The sequence below is a fragment of the Ursus maritimus genome, unplaced genomic scaffold (assembly GCF_017311325.1).
Source record: "Ursus maritimus isolate PB19 unplaced genomic scaffold, ASM1731132v1 scaffold_9, whole genome shotgun sequence".
NCBI classification, from domain to species: Eukaryota; Metazoa; Chordata; class Mammalia; order Carnivora; family Ursidae; genus Ursus; species Ursus maritimus.
Window position 1 is genome coordinate 55,811,782 of NW_024427107.1, and position 21,184 is coordinate 55,832,965.

Sequence of the window (21,184 nt, forward strand, 5' to 3'; positions counted from 1 at the left end):
TGAGAGACTATGGACTATGAGAAACAAACTGAGGGCTACAGAGGGGAGGGGGGTGGGGGAATGGGATAGACCGGTGATGGGTAGTAAGGAGGGCACATATTGCATGGTGCACTGGGTGTTATACACAACTAATGAATCATCGAGCCTTACATCGAAAACCGGGGATGTACTGTATGGTGACTAACATAATATAATAAAAAATCATTATTAATAAAAAAATAAATAAATAAATAAATAAAAAATAAAATAAAGTTATAGAGGCAAATACTTTATTTTTTTTACATTAAGTTCAGTTAGCCAACATATAGTACATCATAAGTTTTTGTTGTAGTGTTCAATGATTCATTAGTTGCATATAACACCCAGTGCTCATCCCAACACATGCCCTCCTTAATACCCCATACTTTGAATTGTTCACCCATGTTATTTGATAACAAGTTTTACTGGGAAATAACTTGAAAAACAGAAATCTGTAATAACATGAGATATAATCGTACGCAATTTTTTTCTATGATCATCCAGAAAAGACTCAGGAAGGTTGTTTAACATATCCTTCAATAATAAATTGCTCATTGATGCATTTTAGATCATTTCCATTGATTCAGCTAGAAGACTGCAAGTGATGGTGATATATTTTTTAATGTTGAATCCAATAAACATGAATAGCTAAAATACACAAGGTTTTCAGTCATATAGCAATATTTGAAGTGTTTTTACATTTTCTCTTTCCTATTTTTTCTTTATTCCTTTACCATCTTTAATTGCATCTTAAACACTTGCCCCATATATGGATTATATGAGTAGTTTAGGAAGAATTCTAAATTTTGATAGTTGATGGAAGAATGTCATCGCATTGAATGAAACTAACTTTCCCTGGACCTTGTGTGTGTATCAATAGCATACAAAAACTTGTAATATCCACTTTGTTAATATAACATTAACTTTAGTTAAACTTTAGAAGGATTCAGGAAAACAAATTATTCCCATATAACTGAACACTTTCCCTTTGAGATTACTGGGGATTGCTAAGGAAAGAAATCAAATAAATGTCCCCATGAAATAATCTACCCCCACATACCACATAATATCCTTTAGTCGCTGACCTAGAAACCCTTTATCCTTAAATAAAACATCTGCAATATGATTTAAAAATAATATGGTCTGTTCAGACCACAGATGTTGAATTAAAACAGACCATATACTGAAGATGCTAAAACTTGTGGGAAAGGAAAGATAATATCCAAAAAAATTTAAAGATGGCCTTTCTGATAAAATGCCCCCTACCTAACTAAATGTTTACTAGTTAATAAGCTAGATATCAATAGCAATTCGATGTTTTTGTTGTTGTTGCTGCTAATGGAAACTTTAGCCTATCCTCTAAGCATTTACAGATGCCCCAGGGGATGAATCCTGATTTGTCTAAGTCAGTGAAGGTGGATTCACTCACCATTCACAAGTGATCAGGATAGTCCTCCTTTCAATAACCAGAGTATTGTGCATAGAAACAATTAACTGTCACTGGAAAGTTACACAGGTTCTAGAATCTTACCAAGATGCTACAGAAAATGGTTCTAGTTTACTAGACTTTAATCATTATATCAGTGTGAACTTTGGCAAGTTTTTTAACCTCCACATGCCTCAGTGGATACTTGAAATGAGATATTCATGACCAATTAGTATGTTTTTGTAAAGGTAAAATGAGATAATCCATATACTATAATGCCTAGATATAGTCTTAGAACATGATAAGGAATTAATAAATATTAGCTGTGTTATTACTGTTGAGATGGTGGCATAGACTGAACCTATGTGTCTCCCAAAAATTCATATGTGGAAACATACCAGTGCCTTAATCTTAGACTTCCCAGCTACCAGAACTGTGAGAAATAAATTTATGTTGTTTATAAGCCACCCAGTCTGTAGTATTTTGTTGCAGCATCCTAAACAAGACAAATGTCAGATAGAAACTTCTCTCAATTATCTTCCACTTCCGTGCAAATGTTTTTGTGTGTGCAAAATGGAGGACACAAACCTTCTGCCCATAGCTAATGGTCTCTCACTTATGATGGGTAATTTTACATGAACAGCAGTTGCTATCTTGTCAAAAAGAAAAAATGCTTGACATCACACTTTCAAATATACTTAATGGCTTACACCTGCCTAGAGGATAAGTTTCAAGCTCTTTAGACTTCAAAATACTCCAAAAGATGATTTCGACCAATGTTTTCAGTTGAAATTGTAATCTCTCCTCCCCTCTACATCTGTCTCCACTAGCCAAAGTCAATTCATTTTTAGTCTCCCCAAATGATGTGTTACATCACCGTACCTACAAACATGCACATGACTATGCACATTATATATGACTAAATACATTTTCTCCCTAGCCCTGGAAAGTGCTTTCTCTATTTTTACCCATTGAAACAGCTTGAAAGCTTAAAAAAGTATTTGGTAAAGAACAAAGAAACAAGGAAAGACTATTATTAATAAATGTTTAGTTGAAATGAGTAGAGGAATAAGGCAGTAGCTTAACACAGTAGATTGTTATAAAATTAAGACTTTTTGTTTGTGTGGTTAGTTAGACTTAATTTAATGAAAAGTGTTAAGCAATTACATTGGCTAAAATTAAAGAAAAAGTGGAAAGAAAAAGTTTTATAATCAAGACAGTGGGGAAGAGAGTATAGTACCGAGGTTAAGAAAATGGTATTTGAGCCAAGTTGCTTGAATTCAAATCCTAGCTCTGCCTTTTACTAGCTATGCAATCTTGAGAAATTTTCTTAACCACATTGTGCTTTAGTTTCCCTATCTATATAATGGAGATTCAGATAGTAATCATTCTGTAAAGCATAAGTATGAAGATTAAATGGGTTATTACAGGCAGATTTCAAAACTATCTCTGACCCAAAGAAAGTGTTCATTAATTATTAGGAGATAAAAAGGAAATAATACAATATATCATCATATTATCACTTATTTTTCAAGTCTCCATCAAGATTAATTTCTCACCAAGACAAATCCTCAACTGCATCTACATATTATTTGTACCTTTCTTGGGAGATGCGGTATAAGGGGCTATCTATACTATACTACGTAGTTATTTATGCATACATCCTAGACATTATAAGATCCCTAAAATTTGTAACCGTTGTGTATCCTTTTTCTATCACTGTGAATCAATAGGCATTTGTTAAGTGAATTTAAATACAAAGATGTTATCTCACCTTTAATATGAAAATATGTTGCTATAATTTTCATGTCTTATTATTAACATTGCAACCATCAAATTAGGTGTTTGAATGAAATTTAGGGACAGCAATAACATGCCCAGTATTTTTATTGAGGCATGATACTTTGTAATGTGATAATATTCTAAATATGCAATTAAATTAACAATGACCTCATTACCATTGTTTAGAATCAGCATTTTATTTTTTTCCTTTTATAATTTTTTAATGTTCTTTATTATATTATATTAGTCACCATACAGTACATCCCTGGTTTCTGATGTAAAGTTCGATGATTCATCAGTTGCGTATAACACCCAGTGCACCATGCAATACGTGCCCTCCTTACTACCCATCACCAGCCTATCCCATTCCCCCACCCCCTCCCCTCTGAAGCCCTCAGTTTGTTTCTCAGCATTTTAAATTGTAGATACAAAAATTCAGCACCAGGAGTCATTCTAGAAAAGGTTATGAGATTGCAATCATACATTTTCAGAAATTCTGGAATAACTGATAACAGTATTTACAAATAAGTACTTACAAATTAATACTAAGCATGAAGTCTCTAAAAGCTATATCATATTGAATTTTCTGTGTAAAAGGTATAAATACAAAAACCAAATTATTCTGGAAATAAACACCTATTCAAAGAAAAAATTTTTTAAAAATTAAGATATTAATGCAGAAACATTGTCCTTTTGGCTCTGTTCTCAGTGGCCAAATTCCAAATTTATAAAGTATCAAAGAGATTCAAATTTTAAAAATAAGAAAAAAATTCAGTTAGAACTAAATCTAGATAGATTTATAGATCACTCTTATTGGGCAGTGATGTCAGGCATGTGTGTTTTGATTCTAGGAATACGGTCCTTGATCTTTTCCATAGCAAAGCCTCATTTTATATCAGAAAAAAATGTGATGCAACCCTGGAAAGTTCTTTCTCTGAGTTCAAATTTACAGATATCATAAAGGACATGGATCATTAAATTATACTTTCCTTATGATGTACTGCGTAAGAAGTTTCTTACTCTACTTTGAAAGTTAGGTTTTGCATCACAAATTGTTTTTACTTTGTGGACTATGAAGTAATCATGTTTTCCCAATTTGTTTAGGTTCCCAGATGGATTAAAATCAAACTTAATGCTGATTCTAACAAATATGTAAGAATACAGAACATGATCTTTGTATATTAACCTTGCTCCTGGTTTCATCTCATTCCTCTGAAATTTTCTCTTAACATAGCTATCCTTGTTTGCATTTAATTTGTTTGCTATATGTATCATGTTTTTAATGCTGCATTAGTTTTTTTAATTAGTTAAAAATTAAATACAAGTTTAAATAAATGATCTTAATATTTTAACTTAGTATGAATGTTGTGATAACCCCAAAAACAAGGATCAGTAAATAAGAGAAAATTGCATTGGTCAAGACACAAGGAATTAGTGACATAAATATGAGAACAAAAATAATAGAAAAACACTTATTTTTTTTCAAGACTCCCTAAAAATTTAAGATACTCAATGCCAGTTTTACATACTTAAGACTTTTATAGTAAAAATAAAATTATTTCTGCTCTGTGGGGTCAGATTTATATTTGGGAAAAGCCTAAGGAAAGTGACTATAGAAAGATTTTAGAATTCAAGCACATTAAAACAATAGAACAAAAAAGTAGAGTTTTTGAAGACATTCAAGTTTCAGAATTTCATTTTGTTCTCCGCTAGTAACTATATGTAAGATCTTTCATCATTGAATGACTCAACCAGACACACCCTAAACATAAATTACTAAGCGAGTGACTGATAAAACTGTAACAGGGGGCATAGAGCTTAAGACCAAAAATGTGTAAAGTGTCCTTCCAGAATAACTTTATAAAAACTCTTATTACTGGGCTTTCTTAGCTCAAAAAACAGGGAATTTTCATATAAAGCTCATCTACTAAAATGTGTCCTATGGCATTATTCAATGTCTTTGATTGGCTTCCATTCCCTTTCCTCCTTTATCCAAAATTATTTTGCCTTAAATTTTGACTTGAGGTAGCTTAGAGTAACAGAATGCCAAATGGCCATCACTGTGGTTCACTGAGCTTAAATCCTAGTATGACATTATAGGTTCTTATGCACGGAACAGTCTATTTCACCACAGGAAATTCTGAAGCTGTCAACATATTTTTGGCTAAGCACACTCCATCATTTTTTCTTTAAGTTATGAGCCCATATAATCATGTGAATGCTTTGCAGACACCAAGATAATATAATTTTCTATCTTTCTACATGTTTTGAAATGTAGATAAGTGTTGGAAATGAGTACTGCTTAATGCTTTTAAAATTCTGTTTTTATTTTGGGCGCAATATTATGGAACTATTTGACGTAGCTTCTTCAAAAATATACACTTTCCTCAAATAATTTAGATCTTTCACTTAGAATATTTTAAATTGTTGTTTGTCAAAACAAGTCGACAAAAACTCCAAGTAAACAAAACTTCCAAGGAAGTGTATGGCTCAAAATTCTACCAAACAGGCATAAACATCTGAAGACTCAGTCACATAAAAAGGAAATTCACTTTTTCCTTTGATTGTCAAAATACACATTGTTGGCATTTTTGTAAGAATTGTACAGAAAGAGAAAGAAATGGAAATCATTCCATTAAAGAAAAAGAACCAAACTACTGCAAATTAACAATATATTATCATAACCTCTAATACAAAAAAATACAGTTCTAATGACTGTCTCTTTGTTGGCAAAGAACATGAATTTGTTTATAATAAGAATGGCAGATGAAGAAACAAAAAACTTGGACAACTGAGTAAAGCCACAAAAATGTTTGAATTATCTTATAGAGGGTGAAAGGGGGGGGGGTTATAGCTTCCTGAATGGAGAAAGACACAACATGCTAATACCATATGGGGAAAATAATATGTGAGTTGAATGTTAAAGTAATAGCTCACTGTTAGTTGCAGTAGCAGGGAACAGGACAATTACATTCTTACCGAATACAAGATCCTGATTTTCTTCTCTAAATATCAGAAACACTTGGAAGGCCAGCACCTATAGCTTACACAAGAATGCCGTTCTATCTTTTCCAGGTCACCAAATAGATCATCTTCCAAATAAAAGATCCCATATCCAATAGATTATGAGTTTCACGAGGCCTGGGCTGTTTCATCCATCACTGCACTTAGCATTGTGGCCTGTGAAAAATGACTTCTTAATATATATCAGGTTATTGAATATACATCAAGTGTGAGAACTTCTAGAAATGAATGCCTCAGAAATGCTGTTGCCCTTGAGAAACATTTTCACCACTGATGTATATTACTTGCTGATCCCAACCTAATTTTCTAGGTTAATGTGGGGCTTAAAATTCCCCTTAACCACTGCAACTCTGGTAAAAATTAATTCCACTGCCTATATGGTCCAAGACATGTCCATTCTCTAATGTTATTGGTTTTCAAATACCTGTTTTGATGATGATAGAAATAAGGAAATTGCTACTTATTGATTATTACAGATTAGGCATGTTATATACATTCCCTAATATGATCCTCATCATAATACTATAAAGTAGTGAGGACTTCCCCTATTATGGGAAAACTAAGATCTGAAAAAACTAAATAACTAGATAAAGTTTCTATACCTTCTCAGTAGCAGAGATGTAAAGCAAGCAAGGCTTTTATTATATTAGTCCAGAATCCACCCTTCACAGAAATTTTTACTGTTATCTTGAAAAGCATTCTCCATTATATCAGAGCTGTAGGTACATGTTTAACTGTCAACAGGTATTTTTAAATATACTGAATACATATAACACAAGTGATAGCTATTATGTCTATAATATTTTTAAATTACTTTCTTTTAGTATTTGAAACAACTTGCAAGTTTTTAGTAACTTCTATGTGCTAGACATTACACAAATATTTTTAAATATACCTCGTTTAAGCTAATCTCTAACATTCACAGGTTCCTAAGATAGGTAAAAATATTTTCAGTTTCTGACATAAGAAACAACACACTCAGGTAGTACATAGCAGGACGGCAAATCAGCTCGCAGATCTTATGCCCTCAAAGATAAATCGCGTGTCCTTTGCTCCATCATACTAGTATTTTAATCAGGACATTTTCAGCATTTTATCACACAAATGGACTTTTCAGGACAAGATTAGAGTACATGAGAGGGCGACTGAGTGCTGGCCTGATCAGCTGATGGAAAAGCATACATTTTCCAGGGAGAGATGAAGTAGCAAGTGACCTGGACACTTGCAAGTCTTTCCTTGTGGCTTGACAGTCTTTGAGGTAACTGTATAAGCCCATTACCATGTAATACATGCATAACTTCCTTGTTTATTAAAAGGCATACTAAAAATATTTTCCTCATGACTGTCAAATATAGCAGTTCACAAAAAGGGACCAGACCCCTTTAGGTGAAATGACGGGGCTAATGAAAGCAAGATGTGGTGCCCAAATAATGTTGCTCCGATAATAATGGCAAGTGTGGTGGAGAAACTAGGTCTGCTAAAATATTTTCTGAGATAATATTTTAAAATAACATCTTTGGAGGGGGCAACTGGTGGCTCAATCAGTTAAGCAACTGACTCTTGATTCTCCTTAGGTCATGACTTCAGCATCATGAGATGCAGCCCCGCCTCAGGCTCTGCACTGGGCATGGAACCTGCTTAAGATTCTCTCTCTCCTCCTCCCTCTGCCCCTCCACCCCCATTGCTCATGTGCTTGTGCTCTCTAAATCAATCAATCCATCATGAAATACAATACAATAACATCTTTGGAAATCGACTAAATTAAACCATAAAAGCCCCAATTTCAAAAAGAATACTTAATGCATGGTGTGGCCCATGACATTTTGATATTCAACAGTGAATTTAATTTCTTTTTTTCTTTTGCATAGAACAATTTATCACTAACACTACTCTTTCTATGACTCAGGGAGTTACTATAAAACATTCTCTCCTTTGGGAATGGATTCAAGAAAAAAGAAGGCAATTTACTAGGTTTTCAAATGTTAAAAAGGAGGATTCAAGATTTTAGCTTCAAAAGAAAAAAAATCTTAAAAAGTAATGTTATAGGGAATTAAAAAAAATACTGGACTCTGTTTTGATCTAGCACAGAAAATCTCATATTAGAAAATATTTTCATTTTTCAATTTGTAGCTCAGTATTATGTTTAAGCACTATATAGAAATGAATAGAAGCATGAACTAAGTTATTTATGTATTTTGTTCTCAACTCTATAAATTATTTTCCAGTTTTCATATTTAATTATTTTTGTACTTAGGTTTTATCAATAACCAGACCTATTATTAACATAGCATATTTCTGAATATCATGTCTCAGCATTTACACATGCACAAGTGTGTAATCAGGGCAAATACACAGAATAAATGGCATTTTCTGTTTTCTAATACTGAGCAAGGGAACATATAAACACATTAAACATCCGGTTCCACTAGCCTTACAATATATCCTTTACAAGCATTACTTCTTGTCAACACTCTCTAGCAGTAGATGTTTGGGGCTTTGTTTTTTGTTTGTTTGGTTTTGGCTGTTTGTTTTACTTTTAACCTTGATCTGAAATCACTATTTCTGTGGAAGGCTTCAGTATAATTCGCATGTAGAAACATCTGACTAAACCTTCCCTCCTCTATCCCCTTCTCCATTACCTCTAATTGTTCTTCCTAATTCCATGTTTGGGTAACACATTTTATCCAGAATTATTGATGAAGGTTTCAAGTAGAAGAATAAAGTTATATTCTGACAAAACAAGCTGCTGCTCTTCTTTCCATAAACTGTTTTCTTTACCACATTGTCATGGAAGGCATTCTTATTCCCAAGAATAAAACTTTGAAGATACTTCTCATTCCTCATTGCTGATGTAGCTAATGGCAATTTCTTTTGCTTTGTCAGAAGAGACAGTTCCCTCATCAGCCCTTTTGCTTATCTGTCCTGTAGAATATTTGGTTGAGGTCACATGGCACCAATTGACTATATGACATCTACATCACTAACAAAGAAGAAGCCTTCCCCCAAAAGGATCTCATCTGTCAGATCAAAATAAACTTTGTCAGCATTTGACAACATCATATCCCTTCATTGATCATTGCTTTCCCTGAAACCCCTATGGATTCTAAGATCTTTACTTTGGGCTATAAATATACTCAAACAAGAAAATAGAACACCTTTTTAAAATATAACGCCTTTTAAAATTTTCTTTAATTAATCTAGAATTCATCCTAATACAACCTTAAATATTCTATGATTGATGACTTAAATCTTAATAGGTTAATTCTTCCATCAAATGATTTGACTTTTTGCAGACCAACGTTTAGGTTCATGTATAACTTTTATAAACAGTTTTATTAGTTTGCCCTGGGGTGTATATATCAAAATGTCATTCTGAATATAGAATATCATTATGAATTTTAGAACATTTAATTTAGGAATAGCATATCCATTTCACCTTGTCTGCCAACTGCTCTTAATTAGTAAGGAATGTTGGGAGCACTGAGTTGAGAAGGACTCTGGGGCCACGTCGCAACTCACTGGGAATAAATGTCATAGAAATGTCTATCAAAGGAGGGAGTACAGAAAAGGCACGTGGCCCAGGCATTTCCAATCCAGACCTACAACATAGGAGTTCACTTTCACTTTTTCTAGAATACTGCCTAGCACCAGGCAGTTGGTTGTCTTTTTCAAATACTAGCAGATAGTGTTGATAAAATACATCCTGCTTGTGAACAAACACAAAAACCTTTGCACCATACCCTCTAGGTTGACGTGGCATTCGTTTTTCTTAATTAAACTATCATTGTTAGGAAGCATCAAAAGAATTCTCTAAAAGCAAGGGTTTCATCAAGGAGAGACACTATGTAAACTATAGGGAAAGCAATAAACAGATCATTACAGGGTTATCAGCCCCCTGCAAAGTTATAAATTAAAGAATCAGTATGCTATCAAGTGGCAAAGAGCAGAGGAGGGATGCCATGGTCTAAATAATCTATCTTTTCTTTTTGACAACCACACAAAATCCAAATACTCTATTCCCCTATTCTTTAAGTTTAAAAAAAGTGCTTAATGGGAAATAAATTTTTCCTTAGAAAATTAGATCATGTGCTCTATGAAGTCTGACTTCATAGACTCTACCTTTAGCCAGTGAATATTAGTAACACACCAGAACTACTCTTAGGGCTAGAAAGGAAAATTATTGCCTCACTGAAAATGTTCTTGCTCTATATAGTTTTTATTTTTAGCCAGTCCTTTGTGAAATTTTCTCTTAAAGTGTTGTCCCTACCTGAACTTTCTTCAACTCAACTGAGAGAAATTAAGCTCGTCCTTATCAAGGTGTCTAACACACTCTACAGATACTGATATTGAAGTACTTATCACACATCATTGTAATTATCTGATTACATAATGATCAGACCCACTAGAACTGCCTTCTTAAAGGCAAGACCTGTTTCTTAATCATCTTTGGATTTTCAGTACACAAAATAATGCTTTATACAAGATATAGCCCTAATAAATAGATGAGTGAATGAGTAAATTTATTCACTGGTATCACTGTTAAAGAGAAGAAAAGGTAAGCTTAGCATATTGAAGTTGAGCAGGCAGAATTTCCAAAAATAGTGGATATCATTTTTTTTTTTTGACAGATAAAAATCATAGAGGTTAAAATGGAAGTTAAATCAAATAAGCCTGAAGAAATTCAGGGGGGAGAAATAGAGTACATACTCTGGGAAAACAAAACTGTAATAACAAGACAGAAGTTTGGTTTTAGGGTCAGACTTGGATATAAGATAATGGATATTATCCACCCACTTTTTGTTGACTGTAATTCTTTTCTTTAGGGAGGAGATGGGTAAAAAGCGCGAAGGAAAATTGGGTAGACAAAGCTAGCATAAATAATAGTTTAGTAGGTATCTGGTACTTTACATATGCTATCAGATTAAACTCTAACAGTACTGATGTTAGTATTTCCATCTCTTCATCCTATTAGAGCTAAAAATAGTTTCCAAAATTAATATACTTTTTGCTCAAAGGCTCTAGTCATTAGGGGCACATCTAATATTTAGACTCAGATCTTCCTGGTTCCACAGGTTCTTATCTGAAGTGAGATGAAGAAGGAGCCCAACAACAGGAATAATATTCAGGTAGTACTGGTAGTGCTCCACTGAAATCTCTTTAAAATGCTTCTTGGTTTTATGAACCTTAATAAGTCCTTTTGATTTCAGAAATTTTATGCTTTTAAAGAATGATTACAGTCTTTTGACTGTTTCAAATGTAAAACTCCATTTCTTTTCTTATAATAAAATACTTCTGAAGAGAAATGCAAATTTTGGTGAAGTGTCAAAAGGGTAACACAGCTTAGGCTCTGCAACAAACAGAATGGGTTCAAATCTAGCATCCCCACCACACCCCAAACTGAGAGAAATTTCTCCATGGACTCTAACATTTCTTCACATCTTGTAAGCAGAGATTCCAACTGCCCTTCTGCTCTTCTTACTAAACTATCTTTTCAAAGATGTTTGTACAACAAATAGTTTCAGAGGACAGTGTCTTCCACCAGAGTAAAGGACAAGTTTGCCTATAAGCTTGAGGGGATAGAGATAGGGATGCCCTCCAGAGCAAAGGGCAGACACGCTCATTTACAAAGGATTCCATTTCCCTAAGCTCATGGTTTTTCTCCTATAATACCTAACCTATGATGTGTGCAGGAACCTCATACTCTTCATATCATTCTATGAAAATCAGGGCTTAGAGAACTGCCACAAATGTTAATACTCCGGCTGCTGACACTTCTGTGAATAATAAATTCTCCTCTATTTCTGACCCAAAAGACTGGGGTCTTCATCACCCAAGAAACTGTGGCAGAGAAATTTAACTTGCAAGTAGAGTAAAATCTGACTCTTTATAGTTCTTGACATTTACTGAGTAAACTTCAGCAGTTATTCCAAAATTTTTGCACTTCAGTTTTGTAATGAAAATTTAAAAGTGACTATACTTATAAATTTCTTAGTACACTATAGCATCCAAATGGTGTTCTAAGTGTTCAAATAAATGGTAGCTAACAGTAGTCAGAAATAGCAGCAGTCAAGGCAGCAGTAAGAGTAGAAACCGCAGTAGCAGCAAAGGTAGCTAGCTAACACTGAAAGAAGGCCAATGCGCGGCAGGTATAGGTTTTCTTCCTTAATCTTCACAACAAATGGAATAGTTGTTGTTGTTGTTCTTTTCTCTCTCACTGGTTAAGTGAGATAAATGAATCTGAAAGAGTTGATATGATTTGCCAGAAGTCACTCCTATGGTCGTTGTCAAAGCAGAGATAATTAGCTATGTCTGATTTTCAGGGGCCTTTCCCGCGTGTACTTGCAGCCACATGTCAGAGAGGAAGCTACAAAGTAACTGAGATCAGCACTTGGATATTCCTACCTCCCATTCATACAGGAAGCAAATGCCGAAAGATAAAAGAGATACAACTCATTTATCTCTCTCTGTTAGAAAAGTAAGCACACAGAAAACGATAAAGGTCTCTGAAATTTCCGTGGGCAAAATGCAACCATGAATTCAGCTTCCATTGAACATGTTCTATCTTTCAGGCACTGTACTTTGAAACTTTGTCCACATTAGAGTATTACTGTTTTCCCCATAATACAAATAATTTTTATCAGTATCAATTAAATGAACTATATAGCATTCTTCTTTCACAAATTCCCAAGCTAACTCTTCCACCAGATATCTTTAAAAGATTCACAGATTCAATCAATACTTCAAAATGTAAACAAAATTATGACTTTGACAATTAAATTTATAAACATCATAAACTTCATGTTTTTCTAATATAAATACAAAAATACATTTATGTACAATGCATAAATATGTATATAGAGATATATTGAACTGTTTCATTTCACAAGTAATGTCTTATTTTGACAAGCATTTTTTCTAAACTTATGTAGTATACATATACACATACGTATTTCTCTTAAGCTTCAAATTTTGAACCCCAAGTGCCAAACACATTTTGCAAATACACTGTCAGATTGCAACTCTCACTTTTAAAATGTTTTCATTGTGTCAAACAAATAGTCAATCAGCATAAAAATAAATATTTTTTCTTTACCTCTGCAGATGGGAACAGGAAAATCCCATGAGGCTGTATTCACTGAATTGGCTATACAGGTGAGTTGAGGGTGGCCATCAAGAATATATCCAGTTACACAGCTGTAGCGGATCTTGTCCCCAACATCAAACCGTGTACCATATAATACACCTTTGGGTGGGACTCCTGGGTTTCCACAAGAGCTACTCTGCAATTCTATAAAGGGGGAGAAAAGGAGAATTTACAGTTATTTTAATACATATTTTGATGTTTTAGATTTTAAAAAGTATATGTAGATACAGATGTCTCTTTTCCTTTCAGAAAGTGTCATAATAAAAGGAAATGGCTTCCATCTCAACACATATAACACAGAAGTATGGAAAAGGAACTAAATTTTACCAAAAAGCTATTAGGTCTCATTCTTTGTATTAGAAAAATTTAAACATTTTATATTAATCTTTCTAGCAATTTTAAAAATCATCATTACTCATTTTACAGATAATAAAGCTAAGATTAATAACACCATTTACATGACTTCTTCAAAGTTACATTCTACTAACATTGTAATAAGCAAATCAAGTTTCATTAATATGCTCTCATTACTATGATGTATCTGCTTAACTCTAAAGCATTTCTCTGAAAACATATGTATACATTTTGGGCGGAAACATTTTTTTTCCACTTAAATAAGAAAAACACAGTGCAGTACTGAAATGGAAATATTTTTGAAGTTGGAGAGACTGGGCTAGAATTCCCAATTTGTTTAACCTGAAAATATAACAATAAGAAGTGCATACAGTTGTGAAGTTTTAAACAGATCAATATGTTAGGATATTGTATGTATCACCTTATTTTATTAGTTAATACAAAAATCATGCAAGTATACAAATATAAGAGATGCTGGTGATGGGTAGTAAGGAGGGCACGTATTGCATGGTGCACTGGGTGTTATACGCAACTAATGAATCATTGAACTTTACATCGAAAACCAGGGATGTACTGTATGGTGACTAACATAATATAATAAAAAACATTATTATAAAAAATAAAAATAAAAAATAAAATAGGGGCGCCTGGGTAGCGCAGTCGTTAGGCAGCTGCCTTCAGCTCAGGGCGTAATCCTGGCGTTCCAGGATCGAGTCCCACATCGGGCTCCTCCGCTGAGCGTCTGCTTCTTCCTCTCCCACTCCCCCTGCTTGTGTTCCCTCTCTCGCTGGCTGTCTGTCACATAAATAAATAAAATCTTTAAAAAATAAATAAATAAAAAATAATAATAAAATAATATTCATTTCAGAGAAAAATCCAATTTCACTGTAAATGAAAAGAAATGGAAAGAAAATATATAGAAATAGCAAAACCTACAGAACTTCATGAGGTTAAGAAAGAATTATTTTTCCCAATATTATTTTCTAAATTGAAAGATTTTTCCCAATATTATATTCTAAATTTTCTATTACCTTTATATTATTTCATACTATAAATAATTGTCAATACAAATACACACTAATGAATTACTAAGCTAAAAAGTATTGAAGTTTGAGTAGGCTATAGTTGATGGTATGATGAAATGTTAATTTCCTACTTTTGACAATTATGCTAATATTACGGGAAGCTGGATAAGAGTATAGGGGAACTCTGTACTATTTTCACAATTTAACTGAAAGTCTGAAATTATTGCAAAATAAAAAGCTAAAAAACCACTGCAACACAAAAATGAAGTATGTTTCCATGTTGCTTTGATATTCAGCCAATTTATGTAGTTAGTAAGTTCCATGCAATGTTAATATTTAATATTAAGCCAAATACCGATAAGCCACTATAATATGGAAAATATCAATGACAGTAAGTAAAAATACTAAAATAATATGTACAGGTAATTTTACAAAAGCAATGGCCATTTATAAATGAGAAGTGTATACAGAGCTGAAATTTTGTATTTTTAGCCATAACAGGTTTATAGTACTTTTGGGAGTGTTTCCAAAGTAAACATGATTTTTTCTGTATAAACTTTTCAAAGATAGTGAAAGAAAAAATCAGTCAGAAATTTCAAATAAAGTCAGATTAATCACTGAAAAATGTATTGAGGATTTATAGAACTTGAGTTATATATATTAGAAATAAAGCATTTACTTTCAGTTTAGGATAATTAGAGTGTGAAACCTAAAACAGTAAAAAAAAAAAAAAGAAAAGAAAAAAACTTAACTAATATTAATTACATATCAATGGTTTCTATAAATAACAGGCAATGTCCTTTACCCTCCTCTGCATTCAAAGATACACCATAAACTAGCATCTGTAAAATATTGTAAATATCAGTAGACAAGGTTAATGATCTCTAATATTTCACTTTACTATTTCTCCAAGGCATATTTATAAGTTCATTTTCAGCAAAATTTAAAACATATTTATTGTCTGTGAATTTTGAGTAATTCTTTAAAAATACTTTTGAAATGTACAGTTTATTTTGAAATAGTTTTTTTTGGGAAAATTCATTTCATTGAAAGATGAGATGTTTGCTGCAAGAGAGGATGAGGTTAATAAGTTTTGATAAAATGAATGAGCATTCAATCCCTTGAATATAGTAATACCAAAGGAAATTCTTTTAATGAAACTATCGCTTGTGGCCTTAGAATCAATCCACTCTTTTCCCTCTCACCTCCTAAAAAATAATTAAGGTCAGGACTTCAATTATCATAAAGTTATGTATCTCGGAGAAAAAGCAGTTTCCAAATTATTTCACAGGAAGCAGTTAGGTGGAGGAATGAAGAGAAAGAGAGAAGAAAGCTCTAAATAGTTCTTATACTCAGATTTAACTTTGATTTAAATGAACAAATAAACATTACCCAGAACAAAGTACCTAAAATAAAAATGGAAAACACAGGAAGTGAGTCAATGAATGAATAACAGCACTGGTTGGAATCTTAATACATTACCTAATCTATTGCCTGCCTTATGGCTGAATTATTTCTAAGTCAGCAGACAGATAAGAAGTCAGCTATTTCAAAATAAAACTCAAAAAAGAAAATTCTAAAACATATCTGGTTCTCACCTTCAGAAAATTCCTACTTTGTATTGCCCTTGTTTTTTGACTTTCATAAATAACAACTACCCGTCATTCTCTATAGACTGAGTAATCCATGAAGACAGTTATGAAGTTGTTTCACATTCAGGTTTAAGAGATCCCAATTCTACAGCCAGTGTGCATGGATTCAATTTTTTGTCCTCTCCCAACTCTTTAATTTGGGACTTCTCCTTAAGCTAGGTCTATTTTAACAGCAAAGGATGTGTTATTAACTGAAAGAATTATATAACCCATCACCCAAAAATGCTATATTCTGATTCACTTTTTAGTCTTGATTTTTGAAAAAATAGTGCTTCATATGTGAACTTTTTAAAATAATTTGTTAATTAATATGACAGTACAGAACTAGCTAAATTAGATTAAGTTTTAGGCATTGTTTCTACCAGCTGTCAAGAGTTTGAATTGTAGGGGAAAATGAAGTTCAGTAAAGCAGAATATAAACTAATCATTAATATACATGGTTTTTACAATAAATGGTGATTTTGTTTATTATAAAATCATTCTTAAGGAAAATTGAGATTTAACAATAAAGAATTTTCATGTTAATTCACCAAATGTATCTACATAATAACAACACCCTGCTTATCACATCACTGTTTTCCTGAAGTAAATAATTACATCTAAAAGGCAGAATTGCCAGCCTCAGTTACCTTCTTTCATCAACAGATGACATAGATGGATTGGAAAGTTTAGGTCATTAAAATAAAACAATTATAGAACCAAACATAAAGCAAAGATTAAAATGGGATTGGAGTGTTCTGGGTAGAGTACTTTAAAGTAATTGTCACGATACTGTTTGAGTAATGATCAATTTTTAATGCAAAAATTGTATTGCAGCTTTATTTGAATTTATTCTTGGGCTCTGTGCCACGAGATTGTGTTTGTGGATAAAACAGAAATACTCAAGGGTTCACCTGGGTGGCTCATGGCTCACTTGATTAAGTGTCTGCCTTCAGCTGAGGTCATGATCCTGGGGTCCTGGGATCGAGCTCCCCATCAGGCTCCCTGCTTCTCCTTCTGCCTCTGCCCCCGCTACCCATTTTTGCTCTCTCTCTAGCTTGCTCTAATAAATAAAATCTTTAAAAAAAAAGAAAACAGAAATACTCGAGTGAATAGTTCAGTGAACTGAGAAAATTACTGGAAAACAAGTCTGAAGACTTTACACTCAAAAAATGTTTCTGAAGATGTCAGGGACACTTTATATAAGTTTACTGCTCTGTCCAAATGATTGAGTCAAATTAAACTTCATCTGTTTTTTGCTAGAAATATATATATTTTATTTATCCTCTCTTCTCAGAGATATTGAAATTATCAGCAAACAATATGAAGGCATTTTGGCAACATAAACCATGCTAAAATGTGAGGGATTATTGATAAAGCAAAAAATTACTTAGGATCCAATAAATAAAAATCCAAATGGAGGTTGGACTTTATTGACACTCCTCTATATTAGTCGAAAGGAAATATAATTATAAATTACATAGTAACTAATTTATTCATCAGAAGCTCTTGAGGGTTATGGTTAACATTGGTGCTCTGTAATGTGTACCAGTTAAAGCAACACCACCTCCCTTGCCTTCTAAGAGTACACAGTTGAAAAGGTTAATAAATAGCCTTAATTGTTGAGATCAGCTATGAATCGTCCTCTTTTCTAGGCACTTAGGCATTCATATTCCCATTTATATCTCACAAATTACCCAATGCCATATATGATTTTCCTTGTTGTACAGAAAGAGAAACTGAGACTCAGAAAGATTAAGTAACTTTCCTAAGGTCACCCAACTAATAAATAGATTTGTAGCTCAAGACTAAATGTCTCTAACGTTAAAAAAAAAAAGGCTTTGATTATTTCACAATCGCATGTTGTTGTCCATGAAAAACAGATATTCATTTCACAAGTGTTTATTAAGCAGCTAATATGAACAGTACTCAGGGGATATAGTTTTGCAAATGACAAACACAGCCCTCCCCTCATGGAATTTATTAACTTGGTATTGACCAAGTCAATTAGCAAGTAATTACATAGCATTAATTATAATATGACAAGTGGGATAAAGGAAACGCGCAAGCTATAATGAAAGTATATAACTGAGAAAACTTAGTCTTGATTAAGAGGAGGTCTGAAAAGAATTTCCTCATAAAGTCAGGTTTAAACTGAGATCTGAAATAGGATAAGGAGGGAGCTGGATTTAAAAAAAAAGTTTCAAAATTTGAAATGTGAGAATCAAAAACTTTAAAAGTTATTAGATTTGGCAAGGTTTTATGGGTATGGTAGGATATAAACTGAACTGGAAAAAGTACTCCAAAAGGGTTGTCCAAAGACAGGTTCATGTAGTGAATACATAACCTATGCATAGGTTCGTGATTAGAAAAAGGAACTATCTCTGTCATTAAATGTTTTTTGAAGGAGATACTATAAGCTCTAGAGAAGGGAATGATTCAGAGAGAATAAATGAAATTTATTCTAACTGTACATATGAGCAGAGATTTTCATACGTATTATGATATGTACTTTGTGAGTTTACAAATTGAATAGTAATTCAATCTTGAAAATGATTAATTGGTAAATAGGACCATGAAAATTAATTAAAAAGATGAGAGGCAAGAATACTGTATGCATACTATTTGTACGTAAGGATATCAACTTTATAAGGCTGTTAATATGACTATATAAAACAATATATGGAAGTCATTTATATGCTGAGCAAGTACGTAATATATGGTTACGTATTATTATTAGCTCAACAAATTGCACGTTTATTTTTACTATAATCAATTTTGCATTTGAGACATCTAAAATAGGTGTGATTAAGTTATGATCTACTAGTGGTAGGGCCATATCTTCAATATATGCTAATTAACTACATAGATCATTCCTGATGTCTTAAAAATTAGTCAAAAAACAGCAACTTAGTCAAAGGTAAAATTCAATTACTCCTTTCTAGGTCATAATTGAAATTCAAGGTATAATTCAACTCCTGGTAGGATATTTGTACAACCAAATTCACAAAGCTTCCTTATGGCTGTCATTGATTAATTCTATCATCTATTAGTTGGTATCATATATGAAGCATTATGCCAGGCACAGTGATTATAAAAAGATATCTGATGTATTGCATCCTAACAAAGTCCAGATAAGTTAAAAAACAAAGTTTCAAATACTTTTGAAACAAATTTAAATCCTAAAAGACAGTGTATATCAAGGACTATAAGAGAAGAGAGTTTTTTACCACATTTTCCTTGGAGAAATTCAATAAAACTCTACTAAGCAATTTCAAAAAAAAAAAAAAAAAGGAGTGATTTATACCAATAAACACTTTACAATAACCTTGGCTTTTAAAAAATCCCCAATTTGTTAGGAGCACATGGATAATTGTGAAAGGCAAGATATTTAGCAAGATATCAAGAAGAAAACCTGACCTTGAAAATTGGAATGAAAATCAAATGAAAGGATAACAGATACCATGACTACAGAATTGCATAATTATTCAGTCAAATAGATGAAGCATGATCCTGCTGAGATCAATTAACAATGCTTTAAAACACTGTAAAATTATATCTACTAAGGGAAGTAAAATCAGGTTGTTTGTACTTCTTACAGAAAATTAATCTCAGGATTTTATTTCCCAGATGATTAAAAATAATTTAGGGGAACATAACATCAAGTTGCACCACCTAGTACCTCTCTCATCCTGAGACTTCAAAGCACTTAACCAACTAATACATTTTCCAACTTTTTTAGCGGTACAAAACGTTCTTTTATTAAAGATACTAAACCATTTCATTCACATAGGATATAAATGGTGTCATTTGAGAATTCACTTGGAGACTGGATGAGCAAACATTTTGTGAATATTTTGAATCAGCCATTGCATCTATCCTATTCCCATGGACTTTTACTTCAGTATATATGACTGAATGATTTTTTTTTTTAATTTGCCTCCTCACTAGACAGTGAGCATCTTGAGAATAAGGACTCTAATTCATCTTTATGTATAAAGAATTTAGCACATTTTGTGGTATGCTGTTGACAAGAAAGGATTGCTCAGTTAATTGAGTTATTTCCTCTAATAGAAAAATATAAAAGATGATCATCACGCAGAGTTTGTAGGAGTAAATGTTTAGAGACAAAAAATAGAGTGGAACCAGTAGACTAGAAGAGAGCTGTTGGCACATTATGAACTAACCTTGGGTCATAACAAGCATTGGGCCACAATGGCTGCATATGTGATTTTATAGATCAAATTACATAACTGTGCCATTTAAATCTGTTTTTTTTTAATGAAAAATTCATTAACTTCTATAAACCAGTTCTTAAGCATGAACATGGTTCCTAAGCTGCTGGTCATGCTCCAGTTCTCAGGGGGATGTTGGAAATGGAGCAAACAGTAGGCCATATTTGCCATTGTAAAAGTTATCCTGAAGCTTCCAAGAGGTTCAGATTTGGCAATCAAAAGGACGAATACTCATTATTTTTTATCAATATTATTTTAAATTAATGAAAAAGATTCAAACAAACTACTGGCTGCTGGAGAACTTAGAGTTCATCTCATTCTCACTGTCTCAGTTCATCTGTCTCAGTTCATCTGTCTAAGAAGAAAATATATTACTACATTGATTTGGCTAGGATGAGGGAAGAACGCACACAGATTACAATGTATTTTAAACAGCAACAGAAGAAAAATCTATTGTCACTATTTTTTTTTTAATTAAAGTAAATCCTTGGGTGGGCTGATTATAATTCCAAGGGAAGGAAGTGTGAAGCAGTAAAACAGTTAGT

General features: G+C 32.8%; 1 protein-coding gene across 3 annotated transcripts in view; it reads right to left on the minus strand.

Moving 5' to 3' along the window:
• Nucleotides 1-21,184, minus strand: part of CSMD3 (CUB and Sushi multiple domains 3) — a 1,145,609-nt gene that overhangs the window by 855,760 nt on the left and 268,665 nt on the right. For all 3 annotated transcript variants that reach the window (XM_040625739.1, XM_040625738.1, XM_008689272.2), the window contains exon 4: nucleotides 13,344-13,538. In XM_040625739.1, the coding sequence (XP_040481673.1) occupies nucleotides 13,344-13,538 (195 nt within the window). The remainder of the gene's footprint in view (nucleotides 1-13,343; nucleotides 13,539-21,184) is intronic.